This window comes from Coregonus clupeaformis, chromosome 11, assembly GCF_020615455.1.
Source record: "Coregonus clupeaformis isolate EN_2021a chromosome 11, ASM2061545v1, whole genome shotgun sequence".
NCBI lineage: Eukaryota > Metazoa > Chordata > Actinopteri > Salmoniformes > Salmonidae > Coregonus > Coregonus clupeaformis.
In genome coordinates this window covers 47,817,728-47,843,994 of record NC_059202.1, presented here as the reverse complement: position 1 = coordinate 47,843,994, position 26,267 = coordinate 47,817,728, and the positions used below count along the sequence as shown (strand labels likewise).

General features: G+C 42.7%; 1 protein-coding gene across 5 annotated transcripts in view; it reads right to left on the bottom strand.

Moving 5' to 3' along the window:
* Nucleotides 1-2,746: 2,746 nt before the first annotated feature.
* LOC121531522 (kinesin-like protein KIF21A) overlaps nt 2,747-26,267 on the bottom strand; it is a 63,076-nt gene continuing 39,555 nt past the window's right edge. Inside the window, exons 18-34 of one of the 5 annotated variants that reach the window (XM_045223572.1) lie at nt 25,749-25,897; nt 25,409-25,553; nt 24,999-25,193; nt 24,664-24,765; nt 23,872-24,037; nt 23,133-23,153; nt 22,174-22,231; nt 21,994-22,048; nt 21,656-21,867; nt 20,754-20,876; nt 14,026-14,162; nt 13,518-13,692; nt 13,097-13,261; nt 10,771-10,888; nt 8,765-8,935; nt 4,706-4,905; nt 2,747-4,597 (exon numbers count right to left, since the gene is read on the bottom strand). In XM_045223572.1, the coding sequence (XP_045079507.1) occupies nt 4,504-4,597; nt 4,706-4,905; nt 8,765-8,935; nt 10,771-10,888; nt 13,097-13,261; nt 13,518-13,692; nt 14,026-14,162; nt 20,754-20,876; nt 21,656-21,867; nt 21,994-22,048; nt 22,174-22,231; nt 23,133-23,153; nt 23,872-24,037; nt 24,664-24,765; nt 24,999-25,193; nt 25,409-25,553; nt 25,749-25,897 (2,286 nt within the window). In that variant the 3' untranslated portion in view covers nt 2,747-4,503. The remainder of the gene's footprint in view (nt 4,598-4,705; nt 4,906-8,764; nt 8,936-10,770; nt 10,889-13,096; nt 13,262-13,517; nt 13,693-14,025; nt 14,163-20,753; nt 20,877-21,655; nt 21,868-21,993; nt 22,049-22,173; nt 22,232-23,132; nt 23,154-23,871; nt 24,038-24,663; nt 24,766-24,998; nt 25,194-25,408; nt 25,554-25,748; nt 25,898-26,267) is intronic. The other 4 variants (XM_041836773.2, XM_045223575.1, XM_045223573.1 and 1 more) reach the window with 4 other exon arrangements.

Genomic DNA, 26,267 nt, shown 5'->3' with positions numbered 1-26,267 from the left:
TGGTTCTGGGATTTTTGCTCACCGTTCTTGTGATCATTTTGACCCCACGGGGTGAGATCTTGCGTGGAGCCCCAGATCAAGGGAGATTATCAGTGGTCTTGTATGTCTTCCATTTCCTAATAATTGCTCCCACAGTTGATTTCTTCAAACCAAGCTGCTTACCTATTGCAGATTCAGTTTTCCCAGCCTGGTGCAGGTCTACAATGTTGTTTCTGGTGTCCTTTGACAGCTCTTTGGTCTTGGCCATAGTGGAGTTTGGAGTGTGACTGTTTGAGGTTGTGGACAGGTGTCTTTTATACTGATAACAAGTTCAAACAGGTGCCATTAATTACAGGTAACGAGTGGAGGACAGAGGAGCCTCTTAAAGAAGAAGTTACAGGTCTGTGAGAGCCAGAAATCTTGCTTGTTTGTAGGTGACCAAATACTTATTTTCCACCATAATTTGCAAATAAATTCATTAAAATTCCTACAATGTGATTTTCTGGAATTTTTTTCCTCAATTTGTCTGTCATAGTTGACGTGTACCTATGATGAAAATTACAGGCCTCTCTCATCTTTTTAAGTGGGAGAACTTGCACAATTGGTGGCTGACTAAATACTTTTTTTCCCCCACTGTACATTATGACACTATTCAATCACTTTAAAGACACAATCTGGATTTTGTGTTTTAGCAGGGGGACAGAGTGCGATTCATTCCGTGCTTTATACCATGCCATTCAGGGGTCTCACATTTTTTCATGGGACCTATAATTATTTTTTATGGGCCTAATAGTAAAGACATGTAAAACATATATATATTTTAAATGTATTTATTATTATTTTACCCCTTTTTCTCCCCAATTTCGTGGTATCCAATTGGTAGTTATAGTCTTGTCCCATCGCTGCAACTCCTGTACGGACTCGGGAGAGGCGAAGGTCGAGAGCCGTCCGTCCTCCGAAACACTACCCAGACGAGCCGCACTGCTTCTTGACGCAATGCCCGCTTAACCCGGAAGCCAGCCACACCAATGTGTCGGAGGAAACACCGTACACCTGGCGACCGTGTCAGCGTGCACTGCACCCGGCCCGCCACAGGAGATGCTAGTGCCTGATGGGACAAGAATACCCCTGCCGGCCAAACCCTCCCCTAACCTGGACAACGCTGGGCCAATTGTGCGCACCATGGGTCTCCCGGTCGCGGCCGGCTGCGACAGAGCCTGGACTCGAACCAGGATCTCTAGTGGCACAGCTAGCAATGCGATGCAGTGAAATACATGTAATTTAACGGCAAACAATTAATTTATATTACCTTTTCATTTGGCATGAACACAACCAGCCCATTATGTTTTTATCTTATTGTCAAAACAAATCACTTCAAACTGTAGCCTACCTGAGCATGGTCATCCACTCCAACAAATGGCAGCATCCAAACAGTGCACTGCTGAAATAGGTGCAGCCTACACTAATTGCAGTGCTTGTTGACTTTGTCATGTGCAAAATGCACTATCTTTTGCACAAAAGATTAGTCATTATGAACAGATTATTAAATTGAAAACAATATACACTTTGTCTTGTAACTATTGGTTTTAACATGGATTATTTGTATGATTACAAAACTCCTTGGTCTTCTATAACATAAACATAACCATATTTTTTTTCTAGCTCAATTGTCAAGACACCTGCACTGATGTGTTCTAGTCTGCAAGACCATGATACAAATTAAACAATATTCTGAGATAAAATCCTCCTGAGCAAAACCACAGCTATTAAATAATTGACAGTACAATTTCATGTATTTTCTCTTGCAAAGGGCTTACTACAAACTGATAGTCACAGAACTGGAAATTCTGAGTCCTCTGTTTCACTCTGTAGCTCTAAAATATTCACCAAAGACCCTGAAATTGAATTCCATATCACAAATACCATCAGTTATAAACATGTCGAAAACATTATGGGCCGGTTTCCTAGACACAGCTAAAGCCTATAGTTCTGGACTAAAAAGCATTCTCAATGGAGATTCTCATGCAAACCAGCCCTTACAGTACAGCAATCATTGATCTAGTCCAGTACGGATTTCTGTTTATTACAACAATAGTTAGTTAGAAAATTGTCTGAGATTTAGTTCTGGAGAACCAGATACGTTACAAGGGATAAGCTACAAGTAAATAACAGTTTTCACTTGGATGTTTGTGTTCCAAAATGTTATTGTGAGCCCAGGGAGACATTAAAGTGCATCCCAAATTTGACCCCATTTGCTAGTGCACTGGTCAAAAGTAGTGCACTATATAGGGAATATGTTGCCATTTGGGACACACCCTTAAGCTCTTCTGTAGTTGTTTTACCTCCTGTTCATGCATGTGTTTTGACCTAGCTGTACAACCATTCATATGCTTTGCTTGTTGATGAATTGGATAAGAGTGTCTGCTAAATGACTAAAATGTAATGTAATGAATTACAAATTACACTACTGCCATCTAGTGGATACATCTGGTTAGCCTACAGTGTATTTTGAAAATTCATATTTTGAAACCTTGCTTCCTTCCTTTGAGCAGGCTTTGCTTTTATTCGTGTAGGTGAATGCTACGAGGTGGAAACCTTGCTTTCACCTATCCAATCAGGTTAGTTGGATCAGTGAATACTACAGCCCCAATCACTGTAGTGGCCTTCTTCATCAGTGCTCTCCCCTCACTCCCCACACTTCCGATCTTCAAATCCCCACCCCTCCCTCAAAAGGAACAGACCCAGGTGACCACACACAGGGTACTTGTTGGTTTCTGACAGATTACATTTATTTCACCAGGCATCTGACATTAGAACTTCTACAGTACAGAGTCAGCCATTTTATGGACTGACATCTACAGCAAAACTCCAGAGGGGAACCCAGGACTGGTTTGAATACATACAGCTTATTTCAACAGAACAATCAAATAAAATCAGAGCAGGTTGCATCTGAAATGGCACCCTATTCCCTTTATAGTGCATGACTTTTGAACAGCATCCATAGGGTCCTGGTCAAAAATAGTGCACTCTGCAATAGGTGCCATTTTGGATGCAGACCAGGAAACATAACAGGCGGACTCAGGGCCAGGGAGAGGGGCTCTGTTCAAAAGAGATGAGTGCTGTTACAACACTGTCTCCTAATTCTGGTCCTTTGTTTCCCTTGTGGAGTGAGATTTGATGATCAACAAAACAAACCTTCAGTTGATTTCTTCGTATAATACTGTTTATATATACATATTGTGTTGGCTGCTGCTCCTACTACTTTAACATTCAATAGTCCCAGCAGACAGCGGATCCAATACATCGTTTGACAGTTAGTTCAGCTCACACCAATCACAAATAAGCCAGTTGAAATGTACTGTAAAACTGACACACAGGATAAACCACCATACACCGGGGTCTTCCCAGACCAGGATTGGGAGAGCTTTACAGTACAGGCACAGATAAAAGGCTCCTCTCTTCCTCACACTTTAGACTCTTATATACAGTATTTAACTACAGTTCCCAGGTGTACCTCACCTGGAGTCCAGAACAGAAGCCTTCTATGGGTCGAAGGTGAGCAAACAACTTAGCAGCACAGGCATTTGGTTAGGTCATAACTTATTAGAGGGAACAGCATCAAGTGGAGAATCATACATTGCTAAATGACGAGTAGTGGACGAGTGAAGAGAGTCAGTGTTTCCTCAAAGAGACATTGTATTTGCACATAGAGAGTAAGTAAGGATTAGGTGTAAAGACTAAGGAAGCAGAGAGGTCACTGACTTTAGGTGTTTTGCTAGTGGCTACAAGAGTAGTGTTAGTTAATGTATCCAGTTCACAGGTAAAGTACAAGAGAAGTTTCATGATTTGGTAACCGACGGTAAGCGGGCGCTGAATTCAAAGCAAAAGAACATCCAGACAGCGATTTAAGGGGGTGTCAGTTTACGTAAAGCCACGTTGATATCAGGTAAGGGACAGCAGGGTTGAGGACAGTGGTTCTGCTTACAATGCAGAAGAAAGGCTTCTCTTCCTTTACTGTGCCACTGGAGAACCAGGTCCGGGTCTTGAAGGCCTGCTACAGAGCCCGGTAGGAGCGCACCCTCTTTACCATCCTCTCATCTCATATCTGCACCACTCTCCTTTAGTAACTCCCCCAGCCCAGAAAAACACTCAATATGTGTGTGTGTGTGTGTGCGCGTAAATATGACCCGTGTGGGCTCACTCAATACTTAATATGAGCGGAGACGGAAAGATGTCTACGAAGCAAAAATAGGGTTTATTCTGCACAGGCCAGTGCTACGGCCACACAGGTTAGACTAGATACATTTAGCTAGGGAGACATTTTCTAGGGATGAACCTACAGTACCTTACTCTAGAGAAAGACTACAGCTACTTTTACTGAGATATGATTCCATTCTTGCGGGCTTGCACTGTTGTCTTGGTTACAGTATGTGGGGGGTGGTTTCCAAGGTTAGGGGTCAGAGGTCAAAGTGCTAATCAGCAGCATCCCAGGTTAAGGGTCACGGTGGGAGGTCACGGCCATGTTCAGTTACTAGCCACCTCATCAGCTGTGTCCGCCGTCGTGTCTAAGGTGCTGTCGAGTCCGCCCCGGGCACGCCAGATCTTCACTGTTCGATCACTATCAAATTACAGAGCAGAAAAACTGTCACTGCAATGGCTGTATCCAGGCTATTGTGTGTGTTTGTGTGTCTGCTTGTCATTCTGTCTGTGTGGTTCTGTGACTTACTCGGATGCTGTGAAGAGGTGGCTGCTGTTGGTGGAGATGCCGTTGATGGGGCTCTCGTGGCCCTTGAGTTCCCCAAGGGCCCCCAGTGTGTCTGCATGCCACAGCTTGAGCACCCCTCCTCTACAGCCGCTCAGCAGGGCCGGAGAGCCAGGCACCACACCCAGGGCACACACCCAGTCACGGTGGGCGTTGGGCACTTGCTGTTAAGACATAGATAACATAGTACATACAGCCTCTGTTTTCCCTTCAACTATTTCGCAGGTTAGCAGTGTTCATCAAACAACGTCCCAGTTAAAATACCCTGCATGACACATCAAGCACCGCCTTCTCAAAAGGATGATTCACCAAAATAGTCTGTGACACTTCTCTTTCCCCTCTGTTACCTGCAGTAGGTATTTTAATTTATTTTTTTGTTTTTAGGGGGTAGATCAGCTTTAAGACTGCAGATCCATTGTAGCTTCCATCAATGTAATGGTCTGCAAAATGTCCAATCCCCCATATTTTGGGGTAAATACAGTTGAAGTCGGAAGTTTACATACACTTAGGTTGGAGTCATTAAAACTCGTTTTTCAACCACTCCACGAATTTCATATTAACAAACTATAGTTTTGGCAAGTCGGTTAGGACTTCTACTTTGTGCATGACACAAGTAATTTTTCCACCAATTGTTTACAGACAGATTGTTTCACTTATAATTCACTGTATCACAGTTCCAGTGGGTCAGAAGTTTACATACACTAAGTTGACTGTGCCTTTAAACAGCTTGGAAAATTCCAGAAAATGATGTCATGGCTTTAGAAGCTTCTGATTTACATCATTTGAGTCAATTGGAGGTGTACCTGTGGATGTATTTCAAGGTCTACCTTCAAACTCAGTGCCTCTTTGCTTGACATCATGGGAAAATCAAAAGAAATCAGCCAATACCTCCGAAAAAAATTGTACAAACAATAGTACGCAAGTATAAACACCATGGGACCACGCGGCCGTCATACCGCTCAAGAAGGAGACGCGTTCTGTCTCCTAGAGATGAACGTACTTTGGTGCGAAAAGTGCAAATCAATCCCAGAACAACAGCAAAGGACCTTGTGAAGATGCTGGAAGAAAACGGGTACAAAAGTATCTATATCCACAGTAAAACGAGTCCTATATCAACATAACCCGAAAGGCCGCTCAGCAAGGAAGAAGCCACTGCTCCAAAACCGCTATAAAAAAGCCAGACTACGGTTTGCAACTGCACATGGGGACAAAGATCGTACTTTTTGGAGAAAAAATATAACTGTTTGGCCATAATGACCATCGTTATGTTTGGAGGAAAAAGGGGGGCGCTTGCAAGCTGAAGAACACCATCCCAACTGTGAAGCACAGGGGTGGCAGCATCATGCTGTGGGGGTGCTTTGCTGCAGGAGGGTCTGGTGCACTTCACAAAATAGATGGCATCATGAGGAAGGAAAATTATGTGGATATATTGAAGCAGCATCTCAAGACATCAGTCAGGAAGTTAAAGCTTTGGTCGCAAATGGGTCTTCCAAATGGACAATGACCCCTAGCATACTTCCAAAGTTGTGGCAAAATGGCTTAAGGACAACAAAGTCAAGGTATTGGAGTGGCCATCACAAAGCCCTGACCTCAATCCTATAGAAAATATGTGGGCAGAACTAAAAAGCATGTGCGAGCAAGGAGGCCTACAAACCTGACTCAGTTACACCAGCTCTGTCGGGAGGAATGGGCCAAAATTCACCCAACTTATTGTGGGAAGCTTGTGGAAGGCTACCCGAAACGTTTGACCCAAGTTAAACAATTGAAAGACAATGCTACCAAATACTAATTGAGTGTATGTAAACTTGTATGTAAACTTCTGACCCACTGGGATTGTTATGAAAGAAATAAAAGCTGAAATAAATCATTCTCTCTACCATTATTCTGACATTTCACATTCTTAAAATAAAGTGGTGATCCTAACTGACCTAAGACAGGGCATTTCTACTAGGATTAAATGTCAACCTCCTTCCCTCAGCCAGGGCATTGAAAATGGGTCGTGGATGGGTATTCCAGCATGACAATAACTCAAAACACACGGCCAAGGCAACAAAGGAGTGGCTCAACAAGAAGCACATTAAGGTCCTGGAGTGGCCTAGCCAGTCTCCAGACCTTAATCCCAAAATCTGTGGAGAGAGCTGAAGGTTCGAGTTGCCAAACGTCAGCCTCGAAACCTTAATGACTTGGAGAAGATCTGCAAAGAGGAGTGGGACAAAATCCCTCCTGAGATGTGTGCAAACCTGGTAGCCAACTACAAGAAACGTCTGACCTCTGTGATTGCCAAAAATGGTTTTGCCACCAAGTACTAAGTCATGTTTTGCAGAGGGGTTAAATACTTATTTCCCTCATTCAACTGAAAATGAATTTATAACATTATTGACATGCGTTTTTCTGGATTTTGTTGTTGTTATTCTGTCTCTCCCTGTTCAAATAAACCTACCATTAAAATTATAGACTGATCATGTCTTGTCAGTGGGCAAACTTACAAAATCAGCAGGGGATCAAATACTTTTTTCCCTCACTATATACTACATACATATCTTTTAAATATCTTTTCCTTTATTATTTACTTTCCAACCCTACCACCCATCCCCTAATTGGAGTAAACTAATGGACATCAACTCTTAGGCTTCTACTTCCAGCTTATACATACTATATACATTTTACGGACACAATTTATTTTACAATAGTTATCTTTTGTTTGTTTTTAATGCAATCCTTCAGCTACCATCAACCCCTTCCATCTATCTCTGAAGCCCATCCAGTTTGATTTCTATTTCGCCATATATTTTTAACTGTGATGTTTCATAAAAGTTATGAACCTATATACATTTTATGGACACAGTATATTTTATATTAGTTATGTTGTTGTTTTTAATCCCACCCTTCAGCTTCACTCAACCCCTCCCATCTATTTCTTAACACCATCCATTTTTGATTTATATTTGCCATATATTTTTTAACTGTGCTGTGATGTTTCACAAAAGTTATGAACCTTTCTATTGTCATAGTTTCTACAGATTGTAAATTATTATTTTTTTTTGCTAAAAGTATTATTATATTATTGATCGATTGATTATGACTTTTAAAATCACCCAGTAGTGTTATCTGCAGAGTTAGCTCCAGATAAATGTTGCACTTCTTCAACCATTCCTGAACCTGCGACCAAAAACAAGCTACATATGGACAGTACCAAAACAAATCTAATGATTCGGTCTCTTCGCAGCAAAATCTGCAGAGCTGGGATGGTCCCCCATATATATATATAAATATAAAACCTTCTTTTGGTTGCAAGAATTTTGTATAATAATTTAAATAAAACAAAGTTTTGAATCCGGCGTTGTTTTGCCATGGAATCGGTAAATCGAAAATCTCTTCACAATTATTTTGCAATCTATATGGCACAGCTGTCCATTTTTTGGTCCTTAAATACAACTGGTATACTTTTTTATTTATCCATTAAAAAAAAAAAAAAAATTCACTCTTTAATGCAAGGCCAACAGACAAGTTCCTTACTTTTTCCCCCCTTCCACTTGCCTCTTCCATTTTTGCAGTAATGCTGCAATTAGTTGGTTGTAATTTTGGCTAGAGCAGACATTTTCATATATTTTTGTTAGCTGTATGTGTGACAACTCCACCAGTCCTATTTATGATATCATTTACAAAGATTATACCTTTTTTAAGACATTATTTTGAAAAAAATTTTTTTTATCAATTAGTATATTTGATATAGTTTAACCACAATATTTGTTGTATTATTTGCTCTGTCTTTTCTGGTGGATTAAACTGAAATTGCAACCAACTTTCTATGGCTTGTTTTAAAAATAGCTATATTTTGGAGATTATTTCATTTTCAAATAACCAAAAGTGAGTAATCTTAATAAAGGGAAAAAGGCCATTCTTGAACATGGGGTGAGACATTTTTTACTAATCTGCTAGAGAACCAGTTAGGATTTAAATACAACTTTTGTATGACTGGATTCACCAAAATAGTCGGTGACACTTCTCTTTCCTCTCTGTTACCTGCAGTAGGTCTTTGTGGTCTAGGTCCCACTTCTTAATACCGTTGTCCCTGGAGCCGCTGAAGAGGACATCCCCCTGCACCACCAGGGACTCGATGCCATCGTAGTGGGGAGGCTCAAAGTTGTGTGTGGGGCTGATAGCACCCAGGGCCCCCTCTGTCACGTCAAACAGCTGAAACAGACAGCCCATCAACAACACTAGTCAAGTCCCAGCAAAGCATCATCTAGGCTAATTCGTATTGCATAGAAAACAAATACAGTGCCTTGCAAAAGTATTCACCCCCCTTGGAGTTTTTCCTATTTTGTTGCATTACAACAGGGCTGCCCAACCCTCTTCCTGGAGATCTACTTTCCTGTAGGTTATCAGACCAACCCTAATTTAGCATATCTGATTCATCTAGTTAAGGTCTTCTTGAGCAGCTAATAAGTAGAATCAGGTGTGTTAAATTAGGGTTGGACTGAAACCCACAGGACTGTAGATCTCCAGGAAGAGGGTTGGGCAGCCCTGCATTACAAACTGTAATTTAAATTGATTTTTATTTGGAATTCATGTAATGGACATACACAAAATAGTCCAAATAGGTGGAGTGAAATTAAAAAGCAAGGGGCACCACCAAGCAAGCGGCACCATGAACACCAAGGAGCTCTCCAAACAGGTCAGGGACAAAGTTGTGGAGAAGTACAGATCAGGGTTGGGTTACAAAAAAATATCAGAAACTTTGAACATTCCACGGAGCACCATTAAATCCATTATTAAAAAATGGAAAGAATATGGCACCACAACAAACCTGCCAAGAGAGGGCCACCCACCAAAACTCACGGACCAGGCAAGGAGGGCATTAATCAGAGAGGAAACAAAGGGACCAAAGATAACCCTGAAGGAGCTGCAAAGCTCCACAGAGGAGATTGGAGTATCTGTCCATAGGACCACTTTCAGCCGTACAGTCCACAGAGCTGGGCTTTACGGAAGAATGGCCAGAAAAAAATCCATTGCTTAAAGAAAAAAATAAGCAAACATGTTTGGTGTTCGCCAAAAGGCATGTAGGAGACTCCCCAAACATATGGAAGAAGGTACTCTGGTCAGATGAGACTAAATTTGAGCTTTTTGGCCATCAAGGAACACGCTATGTCTGGCGCAAACCCAACACCTCTCATCACCCCGAGAACACCATCCCCACAGTGACGCATGGTGGTGGCAGCATCATGCTGTGGGGATGTTTTTCATTGGCAGGGACTGGGAAACTGGTCAGAATTGAAGGAATGATGGATGGCGCTAAATACAGGGAAATTCTTGAGGGAAACCTGTTTCAGTCTTCCAGAGATTTGAGACTGGGACGGAGGTTCACCTTCCAGCAGGACAATGACCCTAAGCATACAGCTATAGCAACACTTGAGTGGTTTAAGGGGAAACATTTAAATGTCTTGGAATGGCCTAGTCAAAGCCCAGACCTCACTCCAATTGAGAATCTGTGGTATGACTTAAAGATTGCTGTACACCAGCAGAACCCATCCAACTTGAAGGAGCTGGAGCAGTTTTGCCTTGAAGAATGGGCAATAATCCTAGTGGCTAGATGTGCCAAGCTTACAGAGACATACCCCAAGAGACTTGCAGCTGTAATTGCTGCAAAAGGTGTCTCTACAAAGTATTGACTTTGGGGGGTGAATAGTTATGCACGCTCAAGTTCTTTTTTTTCCCCTTCTATATATTTTGCATATTCAAAGTGCTAGGCATGTTGTGTGAATCAAATGATACAAACCCCCAACAAATCCATTTTAATTCCAGGTTGTAAGGCAACAAAATAGGAAAAATGCCAAGGGGGGTGAATACTTTCGCCTGTACAAGAGCCAACGTGATCCACATGCAAACATGAGACAACATGCAGAAAAAGATCTTTGACTGAAACTTCAACACAATAAACAACGTAGAGATGTTTTGTGTGTGGCAGTTATCCTTTCAACAATGAATATAAGCAGAACAGTCACACACCATAACACACTCTCACACACCTTGATGTAATGGTCCTTGGATCCGCTGATGACCAGATCCTGACCGTTCCCACTCTGGTCCACAGTCAGACACATGACCGGACCCAGGTGACCAGTCAGCTTCCCTGTGGATACAAATCTGACCAAGAGACAGAGGGAGAACAGTGGGCTTTTAATATGATAGCAATCTTCTGAGATGCACTGTGTTACGGCAAGACACAACCTGGAATGAAAACACTCACTAAGAGGACAGGGCAAAGCTCTATAAAAGATCAGCAAGGGAATAGACTCAACTACTACTTGAAAAGGTCCAGTCACACAAATGTCCTAGGTGGCAAAGGTCCAGATGGATATTGTCATTTAACGTCGTAGTAACAAACCCCTTACCTTGCAACCCATACGACCCCAAACGGTTCACACCCCACTTGTTGGCCGATATATATATATTTATTATGTATAGTATTCATTTCCTACAATTCTACACATTTTGCCATGTCTTACAGTGGGGGAAAAAAGTATTTAGTCAGCCACCAATTGTGCAAGTTCTCCCACTTAAAAAGATGAGAGAGGCCTGTAATTTTCATCATAGGTACACGTCAACTATGACACACAAAATGAGATTTTTTTTCCCAGAAAATCACATTGTAGGATTTTTAATGAATTTATTTGCAAATTATGGTGGAAATAAGTATTTGGTCAATAACAAAACTTTCTCAATACTTTGTTATATACCCTTTGTTGGCAATGACACAGGTCAAACGTTTTCTGTAAGTCTTCACAAGGTTTTCACACACTGTTGCTGGTATTTTGGCCCATTCCTCCATGCAGATCTCCTCTAGAGCAGTGATGTTTTGGGGCTGTCGCTGGGCAACACAGACTTTCAACTCCCTCCAAAGATTTTCTATGGGGTTGAGATCTGGAGACTGGCTAGGCCACTCCAGGACCTTGAAATGCTTCTTACGAAGCCACTCCTTCGTTGCCCAGGCGGTGTGTTTGGGATCATTGTCATGCTGAATGACCCAGCCACGTTTCATCTTCAATGCCCTTGCTGATTGAAGGAGGTTTTCACTCAAAATCTCACGATACATGGCCCCCATTCATTCTTTCCTTTACACGGATCAGTCGTCCTAGTCCCTTTGCAGAAATGTTTCCACCCCCAGAAATGTTTCCACCCCCATGCTTCACAGTAGGTATGGTGTTCTTTGGATGCAACTCAGCATTCTTTGTCCTCCAAACACAACAAGTTAAGTTTTTACCAAAAAGTTCTATTTTGGTTTCATCTGACCATATGACATTCTCCCAATCCTCTTCTGGATCATCCAAATGCACTCTAGCAAACTTCAGACGAGCCTGGACATGTACTGGCTTAAGCAGGGGGACACGTCTGGCACTGCAGGATTTGAGTCCCTGGCGGCGTAGTGTGTTACTGATGGTAGGCTTTGTTACTTTGGTCCCAGCTCTCTGCAGGTCATTCACTAGGTCCCCCCGTGTGGTTCTAGGATTTTTGCTCACCGTTCTTGTGATCATTTTGACCCCACGGGGTGAGATCTTGCGTGGAGCCCCAGATCGAGGGAGATTATCAGTGGTCTTGTATGTCTTCCATTTCCTAATAATTGCTCCCACAGTTGATTTCTTCAAACCAAGCTGCTTACCTATTGCATATTCAGTCTTCCCAGCCTGGTGCAGGTCTACAATTTTGTTTCTGGTGTCCTTTGACAGCTCTTTGGTCTTGGCCATAGTGGAGTTTGGAGTGTGACTGTTTGAGGTTGTGGACAGGTGTCTTTTATACTGATAACAAGTTCAAACAGGTGCCATTAATACAGGTAACGAGTGGAGGACAGAGGAGCCTCTTAAAGAAGAAGTTACAGGTCTGTGAGAGCCAGAAATCTTGCTTGTTTGTAGGTGACCAAATACTTATTTTCCACCATAATTTGCAAATAAATTCATAAAAAATCATATTTTCAGGATTTTTTTTCTCTATTTGTCTGTCATAGTTGACGTGTACCTATGATGAAAATTACAGGCCACTCTCATCTTTTTAAGTGGGAGAACTTGCACAATTGGTGGCTGACTAAATACTTTTTTCCCCCCACTGTGTATATATATATATATATATATGTATATATTTCAGTCAGGACCCGCAGTCCATATTGACCCTGTTCTGGGTCCGGATCCGGACCGCGGTCTGTCAGTTGAGTATGGCTGGAATAGATACAAGCAGTAGCCTCTAGATCTATCATAGATCAGCACATAGTACTGAGAGAGACGTTTTCTGAAGACAGTGACTTCTTTCAGGCCTCTCTGGCTTTGTTTGTCAAAACGGCTGGTGTGCCTTGCTGTACCATACCTTCTTAGGTCCCAGACTCTGACAGAGTTGCCGGCGGCAGCGTAAAGGACAGAGCCGCTGGGATTGAGGGCGATCTGGTTGATCTGGTTCTCTCCTGCCGGGATGGTGACAGTCCGGTTGGTGCTGGACGCACAGGCGTCGCCCGGGGTCACCTGACCAGAAGACCTGTAGAATACAGAGGACAATTTGGTAAGAAGTAGCTTCCATTTTTACCATTACTTAGCCTTGATTGGAATACTCATGACACTATTGACATACTTTGATATGTCATGACATGTTATGAAGCTTTATAACAGGTTTACAACATTGTCATGAAGGCGTTATGAATGCGGGTGTCAATTAAAGTTGTCATATATGGGTGTAATGGATGTTATGTCATATTGTATAGCCTATCAAAAACAGTTACGGCATTGGCACTCACGTGAGGGTGCGAATGCACTTGGCTGAGTCTCGGATATCCCAGACCTTGATGTAGGAGGTGGAGACGGTGAAGACCAGGCTGGAGCTGTAGCGGACTGACACCACATTGTTGGGATGACCTGCCAGGGACATGATCTCCTGACCTGTCACTAGGTTCCACACCTTACACGTACGGTCTAGAAGGAAGGGAGAGGAGAGGAGAGGAAGAGGTGAGCACTACTCTCCACAATATATTGCTCAAATCACATCACGAGAGAATCTGATTATATTTCTGTCTCAAGCTCTCTTTCCGTCTCAATTTCTGTGTCACAATATGTCACTAGCAGAGTTTCTCTCTATCTATAGTCTATCTACCTACCTTCCCGTTACAATACTGTGTCAGCCCCATAACAACAACAATCTGTCAGTCCTGTTACAGTACACATTTATCTCAAGTGATTAACTTTTGCTCAGTCTGTGAGACAGGAGACATTATTGATGAGACGTTATTGATATATTGGACAGTCGACCTTTGGATCCGGTGAAGAGGAGGTCATCGGTAGAGTCTACACACAGCACGGCTTTAGTGTGACCCTCAGCCACGTGGACACACTGCAGTGTTGCTGACCGACTGCCCTTTGAGGAGGGCACTGGGTTGATCACCCCTCTGGGGAGGAAGAAACCATGCACTAAAATGTCAGTAGGGCTCAGAGAAAACAGTGACTGGTAACCACCTTTTAACGCTTCATATACTGTAGTTAGATACAGAAGATTAAACATGCACCCAAAAGCACACCACTGCAGGCACACATGCATACAGTACAAAATGTACATGTACCCATTTGGCCAGTTAGCAAAATGCTGCAAATCAAAGTAAAAAACAAACGATAAGCCAGTGACAGTGTCCATCCACAAGAATGGTCAGGCTGACAAGAACTGAACCAAAAACTGAACAGAACCATACAGAGATCCAGAGAAAGGACTACCTGTGAACCACAGAGGAGCCTCTCTCCTCCCAGCTTACCACACATCAACACACTGGCAAGAAGGTAGACATTGTTAGCAACTGACCAAGATTTTCAATAGAGCTGTACTTCTTCACTTAAACACAATCCTCCTACAATGCTGCCAACTTTGCAAGTACTTTCAGTTGAGTCATGTTCTTGAATCGTAGTTATTGGGCAACAAAAAAACATTTGGTAGACCCACCAGGTGACGCACACTGTGTGAGTGTGTAAGTGACTATAGCATGAATGCAAACGTGAACAGAGGGAAAAGGCCTACATACTTGTAGTGTACATTTGGGATAAGAAAATAATGGTCCATTCTGTGGACAATTAAGCTTTTCTAAAGTCTAAATCTCACTAAAGGAGAGGTGACAAAGTGTCCTGAGTGGTTTAGATGTGTCTTCTGATGTGAGAGAAAGTGTGCTCACCAATCCCAACACCTACCTAATGTTTATAGCCTACCTAATGTATGCAGCATACCTGTAAACAACACATGTGATTGGTGCTTTATTATATTATATTTGACTTAGAGAGCTTCCTTACAGTGGGGTCCGTAATTATTGGATCCCTTGATAAAGATGAGCAACAAAAACTGTATAAAATAAATAATATGAATACTGAGCTGTATTGGAGAACACATTGGGAGGGATCTTAGACCATTCCTCCATACTGAATCTTTCCAGATCCTTGATATCCTTTGTCTGCGCTTATGGACTTCCCTGTTCCATAAGCGCAGATGAAGGATATCAAGGATCTGGAAAGATTCTTTATGGAGGAATAGTCCCAATGTGTTCTCCAATCTCATACAGCATTTTAGAAAAAGGCTCAGTGTCGTTATTCTCGTAAGGGGAGGGTACTGAACACAGGGGATCTAATCATTTTCCCCCCTATCTTTTTTTGATTTGTCTTTATTAATTGTTAAACAAAATCTCTTTCTCTGAGCAATTGTATTAAATAATATAAGAGTTCAATTTTTTTGAGCATACAATATACATTGCTCAGTATTTGTATTATTTATTTTATTACAATAAATGATGCCAATTACTTGTAACTTATGCTTATAACTTAACTTTCTCTTACTTATCCTGCAGTCTGTCTGCCCTATCCAAACACCCTGTCAGATGGACAAATGCGTTGCCTTGGTTACGTGGGCGGTTAGACGGGAGGAGGGGGGAGACGGGGTGCTGGCGTCGGAGTTCCTCGTATAACAGCTGGAACGGTAGACAGGGAGGCTGAGGCTGGGTGTCTGGCTGTTTACATACAGTTGAAGTCGGAAGTTTACATAGAGTCATTAAAACTCGTTTTTCAACCACTCCACAAATTTCTTGTTAACAAACTATAGTTTTGGCAAGTCGGTTACGACATCTACTTTGTGCATGACAGAAGTAATTTTTCAAACAATTGTTTACAGACAGATTATTTCACTTATAATTCACTGTATCACAATTCCAGTGGGTCAGAACTTTACATACACTAAGTTGACTGTGCCTTTTAACAGCATGGAAAATTTCAGAAAATGATGTCATGGCTTTAGAAGCTTCTGATAGGCTAATTGACATCATTTGAGTCAATTGGAGGTGTAACTGTGAATGTATTTCAAGGCCTACCTTCAAACTCAGTGCCTCTTTGCTTGACATAATGGGAAAATCTAAAGAAATCAGCCAAGACTTCAGAATAAAAGTCTGGTTCATCCTTACTGCTCAGGAAGGAGACACGTCTCCTAGAGATGAACGTACTTTGGTGCGAAAAGTGCAAATCAATCCCAGAACAACAGCATAGGACCTTGTGAAGATGCTGGAGGAAACGGGTACAAAAGTATCTATATCCACAGTAAAACGAGTCCTATATCGACATAACCTGAAAGGCCGCTCAGCAAGGAAGAAGCCACTGCTCCAAAACCGCCATAAAAAAGCCAGACTACGGTTTGCAACTGCACATGGGGACAAATACCGCACTTTTGGGAGAAATGTCCTCTGGTCTGATGAAACAAAAATAGAACTGTTTGGCCATAATGACCATCGTTATGTTTGGAGGAAAAAGGGGGCGCTTGCAAGCTGAAGAACACCATCCCAACCGTGAAGCACGGGGGTGGCAGCATCATGCTGTGGGGGTGCTTTGCTGCTGGAGGGACTGGTGCACTTCACAAAATAGATGGCATCATGAGGAAGGAAAAGTATGTGGATATATTGAAACAACATCTCAAGACATCAGTCAGGAAGTTAAAGCTTGGTCGCAAATGGGTCTTCCAAATGGACAATGACCCCAAGCATACTTCCAAAGTTGTGGCAAAATGGCTTAAGGACAACAAAGTCAAGGTATTTGAGTGGCCATCACAAAGCTCTGACCTCAATCCTATAACAAATTTGTGGGCAGAACTGAAAATGCGTGTGCGAGCAAGGAGGCCTACAAACCTGACTCAGTTACACCCGCTCTGTCAGGAGGAATGGGACAAAATTCACCCAACTTATTGTGGGAAGCTTGTGGAAGGCTACACGAAACGTTTGACCCAAGTTAAACAATTTAAAGGCAATGCTACCAAATACTAATTGAGTGTATGTAGACTTCTGACCCACTGGGAATGTGATGAAAGAAATAAAAGCTGAAATAAATCATTTTCTCTACTATTATTCTGACATTTCACATTCTTAAAATAAAGTGGTGATCCTAACTGGCCTAAGACAGGGAATTTTTACTAGGATTTAATGTCAGGAATTGTGAAAAACAGAGTTTAAATGTATTTGGCTAAGGTGTATGTAAACTTCCGACTTCAACTGTACATACGTAGAGGACAAATCAGTTGCCTCTGTACTGATTCTGTGTTCAGTGTACTGTACAGGATCACAACCATACCAGTGGAAATGCGCGTGCACATACACACATACGCACACCTTGACACACACCTGAGACAGTATAGGCTAAAATAGATAAACAGCTTTCATTGTTTGAAACTAGCCCCTTCTGTCTTCTCTGAATTCTGTAAGAACCCTCCATATGCAACGATTAAGTGATAATGCCCGAGAAGCCGGTGTTTGGAGGATATATTGGCATGGGTTTTGTTAGCAAACCGTGCCAATATATCCTCCAAACACTGGCTTCGAGGGCATTATCATTTGATACAACGGGTTACCAACATACACTTCCGGTCAAAAGTTTTAGAACCCTACTCATTCAAGGATTTGTCTTTATTTTTACTATTTTCTACACTGTAGAATTCTAGTGAAGACATCAAAACTATGAAATAACACATATGGAACCATGTAGGAACCAAAAAAGTGTTAAACAAATCAAAATATATTTGAGATTCTTCAAATAGCCACCCATTGCCTTGATGACAGCTTTGCACACTCTTGGCATTCTCTCAACCAGCTTCATGAGGTAGCCACCTGGAATGCATTTCAATTAACAGGTGTGTCTACTTAAAAGTTATTTTGTGGAATTTCTTTCCTTCTTAATGCCTTTGAGCCAATCAGTTGTGTTGTGACAAGGTGGGGGGGAGGTATACAGAAGATAGTCCTATCTGGTAAAATACCAAGTCCATATTATGTCAAGAACAGCTCAAAAAAGCAAAGAGAAAAAACAGTCTATCCTTACTTTAAAACATGAAGGTCAGTCAATACGGAGAATGTCAAGAACTTTGAAAGTTTCTTCAAGTGCAGTCGCAAAAACCATCAAGCGCCATGATGAAACTGGTTCTCATGAGGACCGCCACCTGAATGGAAGACCCAGAGTTCCCTCTGCTGCAGAGGATAAGTTCATTAGAGCTACCAGCCTCAGAAATTGTAGCACAAATAAATGCTTCACAGCGTTCAAGTTACAGACACATCTCAACATCAACTGTTCAGAGGAGACTGTGAATCAGGCCTTCATGGTCAAATTGCTGCAAAGAAACCACTACTAAAGGACACCAATAAGAAGAAGCGACTTGCTTGGGCCAAGAAACACGAGCAATGAACATTAGACCGGTGGAAATGTGTCCTTTGGTCTGGAGTCCAAATTGGAGATTTTTGTTTCCAACCGCCGTGTCTTTGTGAGACGCGGTGTGGGTGAACGGGTGATCTCCGCATGTGTATTTCCCACCGTAAAGCATGGAGCGGAGGTGTTATGGTGTGGGGGTGCTTTGTTGGTGATACTGTCTGTGATTTATTTAGAATTCAAGGCACACTTAACCAGCATGGCTACCAAGCGTTCTGCAGCGATACGCCATCCCATCTGGTTTGGGCTTAGTGGGACTGTCATTTGTTATTCAACAGGACAATGACCCAACACACCTCCAGGCTGTGTAAGGGCTATTTTACGAAGAAGGAGAGTGATGGAGTGCTGCATCAGATGACCTGGCCTCCACAAATCCCCAACCTCAACCAAATTGATATGGTTTGGGATGAGTCGGCCGCAGAGTGAAGGAAAAGCAGCCAACAAGTGCTCAGCATGTGGGAACTCCTTCAAGTGTTGGAAAAGCATTCCAGGTGAAGCTGGTTGAGAGAATTCCAAGAGTGTGCAAAGCTGTCATCAAGGCAAAGGTTGGCTATTTGAAGAATCTCAAATATAAAAACAAATAAAGAGAGTTGCACACTCTATGTATAAACTCCCAGCTCATGCTTTTTATAAGAATCTCAAATATAAAATATATTTCACACTTTTTTGGTTACTACATGATTCCATACGTGTTATTTCATAGTTTTGATGTCTTCACTATTATTCTACAATGTAGAAAATAGTAAAAATAAAGAAAAACCCTTGAATGAGTAGGTAGTGTATTCAAATAATGATTGACATATTTTCATTAAAAACGTTATTTTGATTAATTTATTCATACTATTTCATCCTTCCACAAGATATTGTCCCGACACAAATCTAGGGTTGCTACCCAAGCCGGCTGGTCGTTCGTTCTATCGGTTCGGTTGCCAGAGACGTGACCCAGTCGTTCAGTCTTTCTGTTCTGTATCTATGGACACGACCCAATTGTTCGTTCAAAATGTACTGGCTGGCAACCTTCTTATCCCTTGCTTGCTAGCTAGCCAACTACGGCTAATTTACAGTCACGTCAAACAGTGCAGCCAAAAAACAACAAAGTAGCACCATTTACATTTGTTTAAGCTGTTTTCTAGTGACATTATTTTGGATACATCCATTACAGTGAGCTAATGAGGCGCGATTTCACCTGGCATAGAAAATGTGCTCTCTCGTCAGGATACTGTTGATTAGAGGAGCTAGCCAACAATCACAGCTAACACAATCACTTCAAATTGAAGCTGGAAAGATTGCAAACAAGCTGCTTTCTATTGACATTTCTTTGTATATATCCATAAGAATCATGCCAGCTGATTCATGATTTTGACTGGCTGGGAAACGCTGCCTGCCTGTCTGTCTCGTCCTGACACGTTCATTACTATGGGACAGCTGGAGATCGAATTTGAATATTGAAACAATGTTGCAAATGTCAGAGAGACAGACAGCAAGGTTTATACAAATCTCTGCTGTTGATAACTAAATGTTTGTCTAAAAGAAATGTGAGATCATGTCTAGATGCTTTTTATAGTGGAGATCAAGTTCATAAATTGCCTGGCTGTGCTGATGAGACAGTGGATTGTGCAGTCAGATGGAACAGAGTAAATAGGCATTTTCACAGCATAGATTTAGCCGGTGGTAACTTGTGGAATAGACACTGGCTGGAATGCGGTTTTAACCAATCAGCATTCAGGATTAGAACCACCCATAAGGCTCTGCACTCATTTCTGAGACTTTTCACATTTGGTCTAAGAACATTGAGTTGTGTATGGTCATCACATGTGTGGTCCTGAGAACTGATCGGGGAAAGAATGTTTGCTCACTCAGGGTTTCACTCAGCATGGTTCCCCTTACCCCCACCTTTAGCTTCTTAGATTACACTTACTTCAAAGTGTTTGAGAAAAACAGTTGGTTAGCGCTGGATACCAATATATAGGATTTATATATCATAGCCAAATTTACAACAGAGGGTTTGAAGAGGCTGAGAGGGCCAAGTTGAACACTGAATTAACTTCCCAAATTAAAAACAGATGCAAAAAAAAAATGTTTTGGGAAACAGAAGTCAATCATTTAGTCTCAGTCAAGAGGGATATAGAAACAAAATTATCTATATTTCTCAAGAACGCGTTAACTACTTGACATTCGGAAAGTGGGGGGGCGGGGGGGGGATAAGTATAATTTGCAACAGCTGTTGGAAAAAGTTGTGCTTTTGGCCTCCGGCCACCAGAGCGTCGCTAGTCTCTTACTGTTTGATCTCCTTGACTTTAGCTGCCACTTGAGTCTTGTCATAGGTCTTCCTGCGAGAGAGCGGCGAGGGCCCTGGAACTCTCTTTTCTGCCCCTGAGGAGGAGGCAGGTCTGGAGCCGGAACTAACATTTAGTTTAGTTTTCATTAGCAACACACAACACAACCCAAAGACAAGACAAAACATTAGGAACAAAAAGGACAACAATATAAGCATGTAAACAAAAGTATAAATGAAACAATATTGCGGTGGTGAACATGCAGTACACACATACCACACTGTTACCTGATATTCAGTCCCAATATAGACGTTCCTCCTTCACCCAAATCTTGTGTTTTATAAGGACACCGGTGTAGCTTTAGGGCTAAATTGTGTCACACTGAAATCAGTCCCCAGCACTATATCTTACGTATTCAAGTCACACTAAAATTGGTATTGCTGCTCAAGACATTCGTAGAAAGCCACGTGCGCTACTGGTTAGCTTTATTAGCACTTTGTGTTGCTTTTAAAGGATGCAGCTGTAAAGGGTTAATATTCTGTAGAGTTGAGATAGCCGTGTCATAAGCCTATTGCAGTTGAAAATTGCATCTAGCGAGAGAACATGAGATCTGCATGGCCATACTGTACATGCCTCATAATCATTTTGTGTGTGTCTGCGCATGTGTTTGTCTGTCAGTAGTAGCCTTGATGGGTTAGGGTTATAACAGCTGCTACATGCTTATTAACGAATATACTAAAGGGGTACATTTTAGTTTCTACTGGCTAGGAGACTTGCAGGTGAATAGAGGAGATTTACAGGCCATGTCAGGCAAACTGAAAAGAGAATAAGCAGCAGCTGTATCAACATGCAGGAAGCAGCGGGTTAGCACGTTAGCTAGTTAGCACGCGCAGGCCCAGACTTACATGCTGCCCATCTTAGAGGACAAGCAAGGAGAATGAGCCATATAGTCCCTGTCCCTGACTGAAGAGCCAATGGGAGTCTCAGGATCTCTGCCCTCTTCTGGAGTTTCAGCCAATGGGAGACAGGGGGAGGAGAAATCACTAGAAGGCGTGTCAGGGGCGGAGTCGCTATTGGCGTAGAGCAGCTCCATCTGAGTGGTGGTTCTCCTACGAGCCTGGGTGGGGAGAAACACACACTCAGTTCATAATACACACAAACACGTACCCACACACCAATGTACCCACAAGGATAGTAAAACAAGCATCCAAACATACACATGCTAATAGGCTGAGAATGGTACCTTGCTCCTTGTTTTGGTCTCTCCACAGAGTTTCATTAGATCTGATGTCAGAGAGCTGTAACAAGGAAGTAGAATACATGAGTTAACATCATTTAAAAAATAAAAAAACAGGCCCCCCCAAAAAAGTGAAATGTTCACTATTTTGGGGTAATTTGAGTGAACTCTCTCTTTAATACTTACTGTCCCTCTGTTGCAGGACTCTGGGCAGATTCGTCACTGCTGCTGTCATCCCCGTTCTCTGAGAAATCAGAGGACTCAAAATGTCAGTTGAACTGTATGTCAGAGCCAAACAACATCCATAGCAAATGCTCATATTTTTCTGTGTTATGACTAAATACCAACTAACTTAAGTCAGTTCTGTCTACTAGTCCAAATACCTGCCAATTGTCCAACCAAACATGGTACAAGGGTAAAACCGTTTACTGAACCAACTCTTATGCTAATACTGTGTTGGCTACAAACAGATGTTAACAATATGTGGTTTATATTATTGAACAAGGTAGAGGTGGCAATAATGAACAAGGAGAAGCAGATGAAGACGATGTCAGCGCAGCGCCATGCCGTTTATATGGAATTGCCTCAAAAGACCTGAAAAGATCAGGTCCTTGTTCAGTCACTGAGAGGGAAGGGTTGACAGGGTTCAGGTGTCGAAAGGATGAGAGGGTACAAAGAGGTCAAGAGGTCAGATGTGAGGGGTTATGAAAAGGAGGGAGGGGGAAACTGAGATGAGCTGCTCCCGGGGCAGTGTGGTTTGCCTACAGGGTCCAACTGAGACAAAACGTCCTGGTTCTACCTACAGATACAGTACAGTAGTTATATTATCAGATGCTATAGTATAAGGCATGGTGGCTGTAGCACATGGTGTGAAGGGGTCCTCTATTAAGGATACAAGTTCAGTAGTTATATTAGCAGGTGCTAGAAATCACAGTGGCTGTAGCACATGGTGAGCTGAGACTAGGAAAGGGGTTCTTTCACATTGGGAAGAGGAGGAGGAGAAGAAGCGTCAGCTAACAGATGGAGGGAGGTTTGGAAGACAGCAGCATTACACCTCATGCACCTGCTCATGTTGTTGAGTTAGTTTCCAGGAGGAGGACCCATGCATTCATATAAACATAGAGAGTCTGGTGTCTGTTACTTACCCACTGGCATGTTACCTAGCTCTGTATACATTAACGCACCATGGCGGGGGACAAGAAAAAAGGCAATACACGAATCAAAAACACATTCATTCATTCTCCCATAATCAAAACCAAATCAAATCGAAAAGAAAAGAAATAGCAAGAGTGCTAGTTCTACTATTCAAAAAGACGTCCTCCTCAACAGATGCTGGTGAAAATACAACTGTCATACGGAACCTTATTCCATTGTCAGCGCCATAACAAAACATCAACTCTATAACAAAAGATGTCAGCTCAGCTCCATAGCCATGAAACAAAAAGGGCAAATATAGATGGGTTTCCAAACTTGAATGATAAATAATGTACTTGTGTGACTTTTCATCTCACGGCTAGCATCTATTGAGGAGGCCACAAGCAAAGAGCAACTCAACAGGCCCCCATCATGCACTGGATCACAGTCTCCCAGCCTTGGTTCTGGAGGTCCAGCCAACAGCTCTCTCTCCAGGTCCAATAGAATCCCAACAACATTCAGGCCACAGACAGTTATTTTTTCAATTATATATACACTTCTGTCACCCATTGAGTAACCAAAGCCAGTCAAATTCATTTATTTGGGGTTAGCAAGACCTGGTAGTGTTGTGGGTTTGACTTACGGACCTCCAGTAACAGGGGCTGAGAGGGTCAGGGTCAAGGCCCTGGACTGAACTATACACGTATCTTGCAGGATGTGTGGCTGGCAGGCTGGAGTTCGGGCTGTTACCTTGCAAAGCGTTCCCCAGCAGGGCGTCCAGTTCGGGGTTAAACTCTGCCTTCTCTTTCAGCATGTGGAACAGCAGCTGGTTCTGAGTTGCGCTGGTGATCTCTGTCTGCTTCAGCCTGCCCTCCATCACCTTCACCTGGGACTCCTTCTGGGCTGCCTGCAGACCCTAGGATAGGGAGGAGGTCAAAGGTCATAGGTCAGCTATAAGAGGGTCACTAAAGGTAACACCGTACACACACAAAATATTAATACACAAGGAGGGTGCTTGTGCATATACACACAGAACGAAACATATTAACAATCGTAGAAACTGACTTAATTTGAAACATGTGGAACCTGGGTGCGACTGAACCAAAAAAGCAACTTCTCCTAACTAGCCCCACAGATAGGCTATCCAAAGTCAAATCAACTTTGCCACGGTCGCACACCGGCTGACTGAAGCTAATTGGCGAAAGAAGTTGGCTAGCTTGCTAGCTAGTTTAGGCTATTTCCAGACACAAGACCTGGTTAGACTGTTATCTAGAAGGTTGAGTGACTGTGTACTGTTCTGGCAGAGTGAAAGTACAAAAGCTTCCCACGTTCGAACACACACAAGAGAAACCCACATCAAAGCACAGGTCCAAAACCCAAATCTTGTTCTCAATCGCATTTCCTAATGAGGACCATTGAAACCGAGGCTAAATCAGCAAGTTCAGCCCCCCTTTAAACTAAGTCAACTCCAGGAGAAAACAATGGTGTGAGAGATTGGGGAGTGACTACGGAGGGACAGGTAAAAGGCAGTAAGTTAGTTACCTTGTTGATGGCCATAGACATGAAGTGGTCCATCAGGAAACGGGCTTCTGTTAGGGTACAGGAGCTGATCACTGCGGAAACATCTACCGTGTCAACCTCCTCCTGCAAATGCATAATTACATGGTTAGGAAAAACATCCTAATCAGCTCAATTCATGTCTTGCTTTTAGGATGCATGTTACTCAGAGAGTCATGGGATAGTGTTTGATTTGGTTGGCCAGATTTGTGCTGCTTGAAATTGGCCATGGTTGTATCTCAACTTTTATGTGGCTTCCTCTCCTCGACTCCTTGATTTCAGAAAATGTACTGCTAATGCCAGCTTTCTATCTGTCTGACCTTGGCCTCCTCCATCTGCATAATGTTGGCCTGGCAGTCTGCGATGCTGTCGTTGATGTAGTCGATGTTGGCCATCAGGGTGTCCACTTCCTCGTTGAGGGGAAACACCGCCTTCTCTTCCTCAGGCCTCTCCCCCGCCAGCCTGTCCCTCTTTCTGGTCACCTTCTCCCTCCTCTTGGTCAGCTCCTCACGTTGCTGTGGAGGGGAGGAACGATGGAGGGGGGAGAGTGGAGGAGGAGGTATGGGGAAGGAGAGAGAGGAGGCAGGGAAAGGAGGGTAGGGGACGGAGCAGGGGAATAAGGAGGAGTTTGCCAATGTTAATTGCTAACAACGCTAATTTAGAGTAATATATTAGGTCTGTAAACTATTTCAGCAAATGAAAAGATGTGTGAATGACATTTAATGTTTACCTTGAGCAGGCGGTTCATATCAGCCTCCATGTTGGATATGGTCATCCTCTGCATGATGACATCAGAGATACGGCGCTCCAGAGACTGCCACTTCACTCTGGCCACTCTGGTGGAATATATGCCCGTTGACCGTCTGTAGTAGGACCTGTCACACACATGCGCACACACACAATGTTGAGGCATGTACACTCTACAGTATGGCCATGCAGATCTCAAGCTATGTGTTTTAACTGCAAAAGCCATAATGACTGCTCTACATACACCAAACAGTGTAATACAGCAACACAAATACAGTCACACATCAAAACGGCATTGCAGTGACCTGTTGTCCAGTCCCTACCTGGTTCCGTTGGGTGCGGTGGATCCAGAGGAGTGCAGGCGTCCTGAGGGGGGTCGGTGGGAGGAGTCCTGGAGGGGCTCTGGTAAACTCACCTTCCTGCTGGTCACCTTACCAGACATAGGTCTGGCCTGTCTCCTCAGTGCAGTTACCTGGTAGACACAGACACACACACACACGTAAGTAATGAGCCACCAGAGCCACTACCTGATGCTAAATTTGATCATCTCAATAGAATAGCATGAGTCTAGCTTGATATTTTATTTACTAAACTGCCATGTTTGTTGTTATCAGTGATCTTCAGGGAAGTCTTGAACTCTTATGATACAAAGATCCCATTGGTAGCCTACTCTCTCTGTACCTCTGCTCTCGGACTCTGGCCAATGGTTCCTACAACTTCCGTTCCCAAGTGAACATCCTATTCCAGGTATCAAAGGTCAAATAGAATTGGGAAAAAAGCTTTTTGTTTTCTGGTCCTAGAACTTCAAAATTCCTTGAACTTAGAACCAACTAGATGAGAGT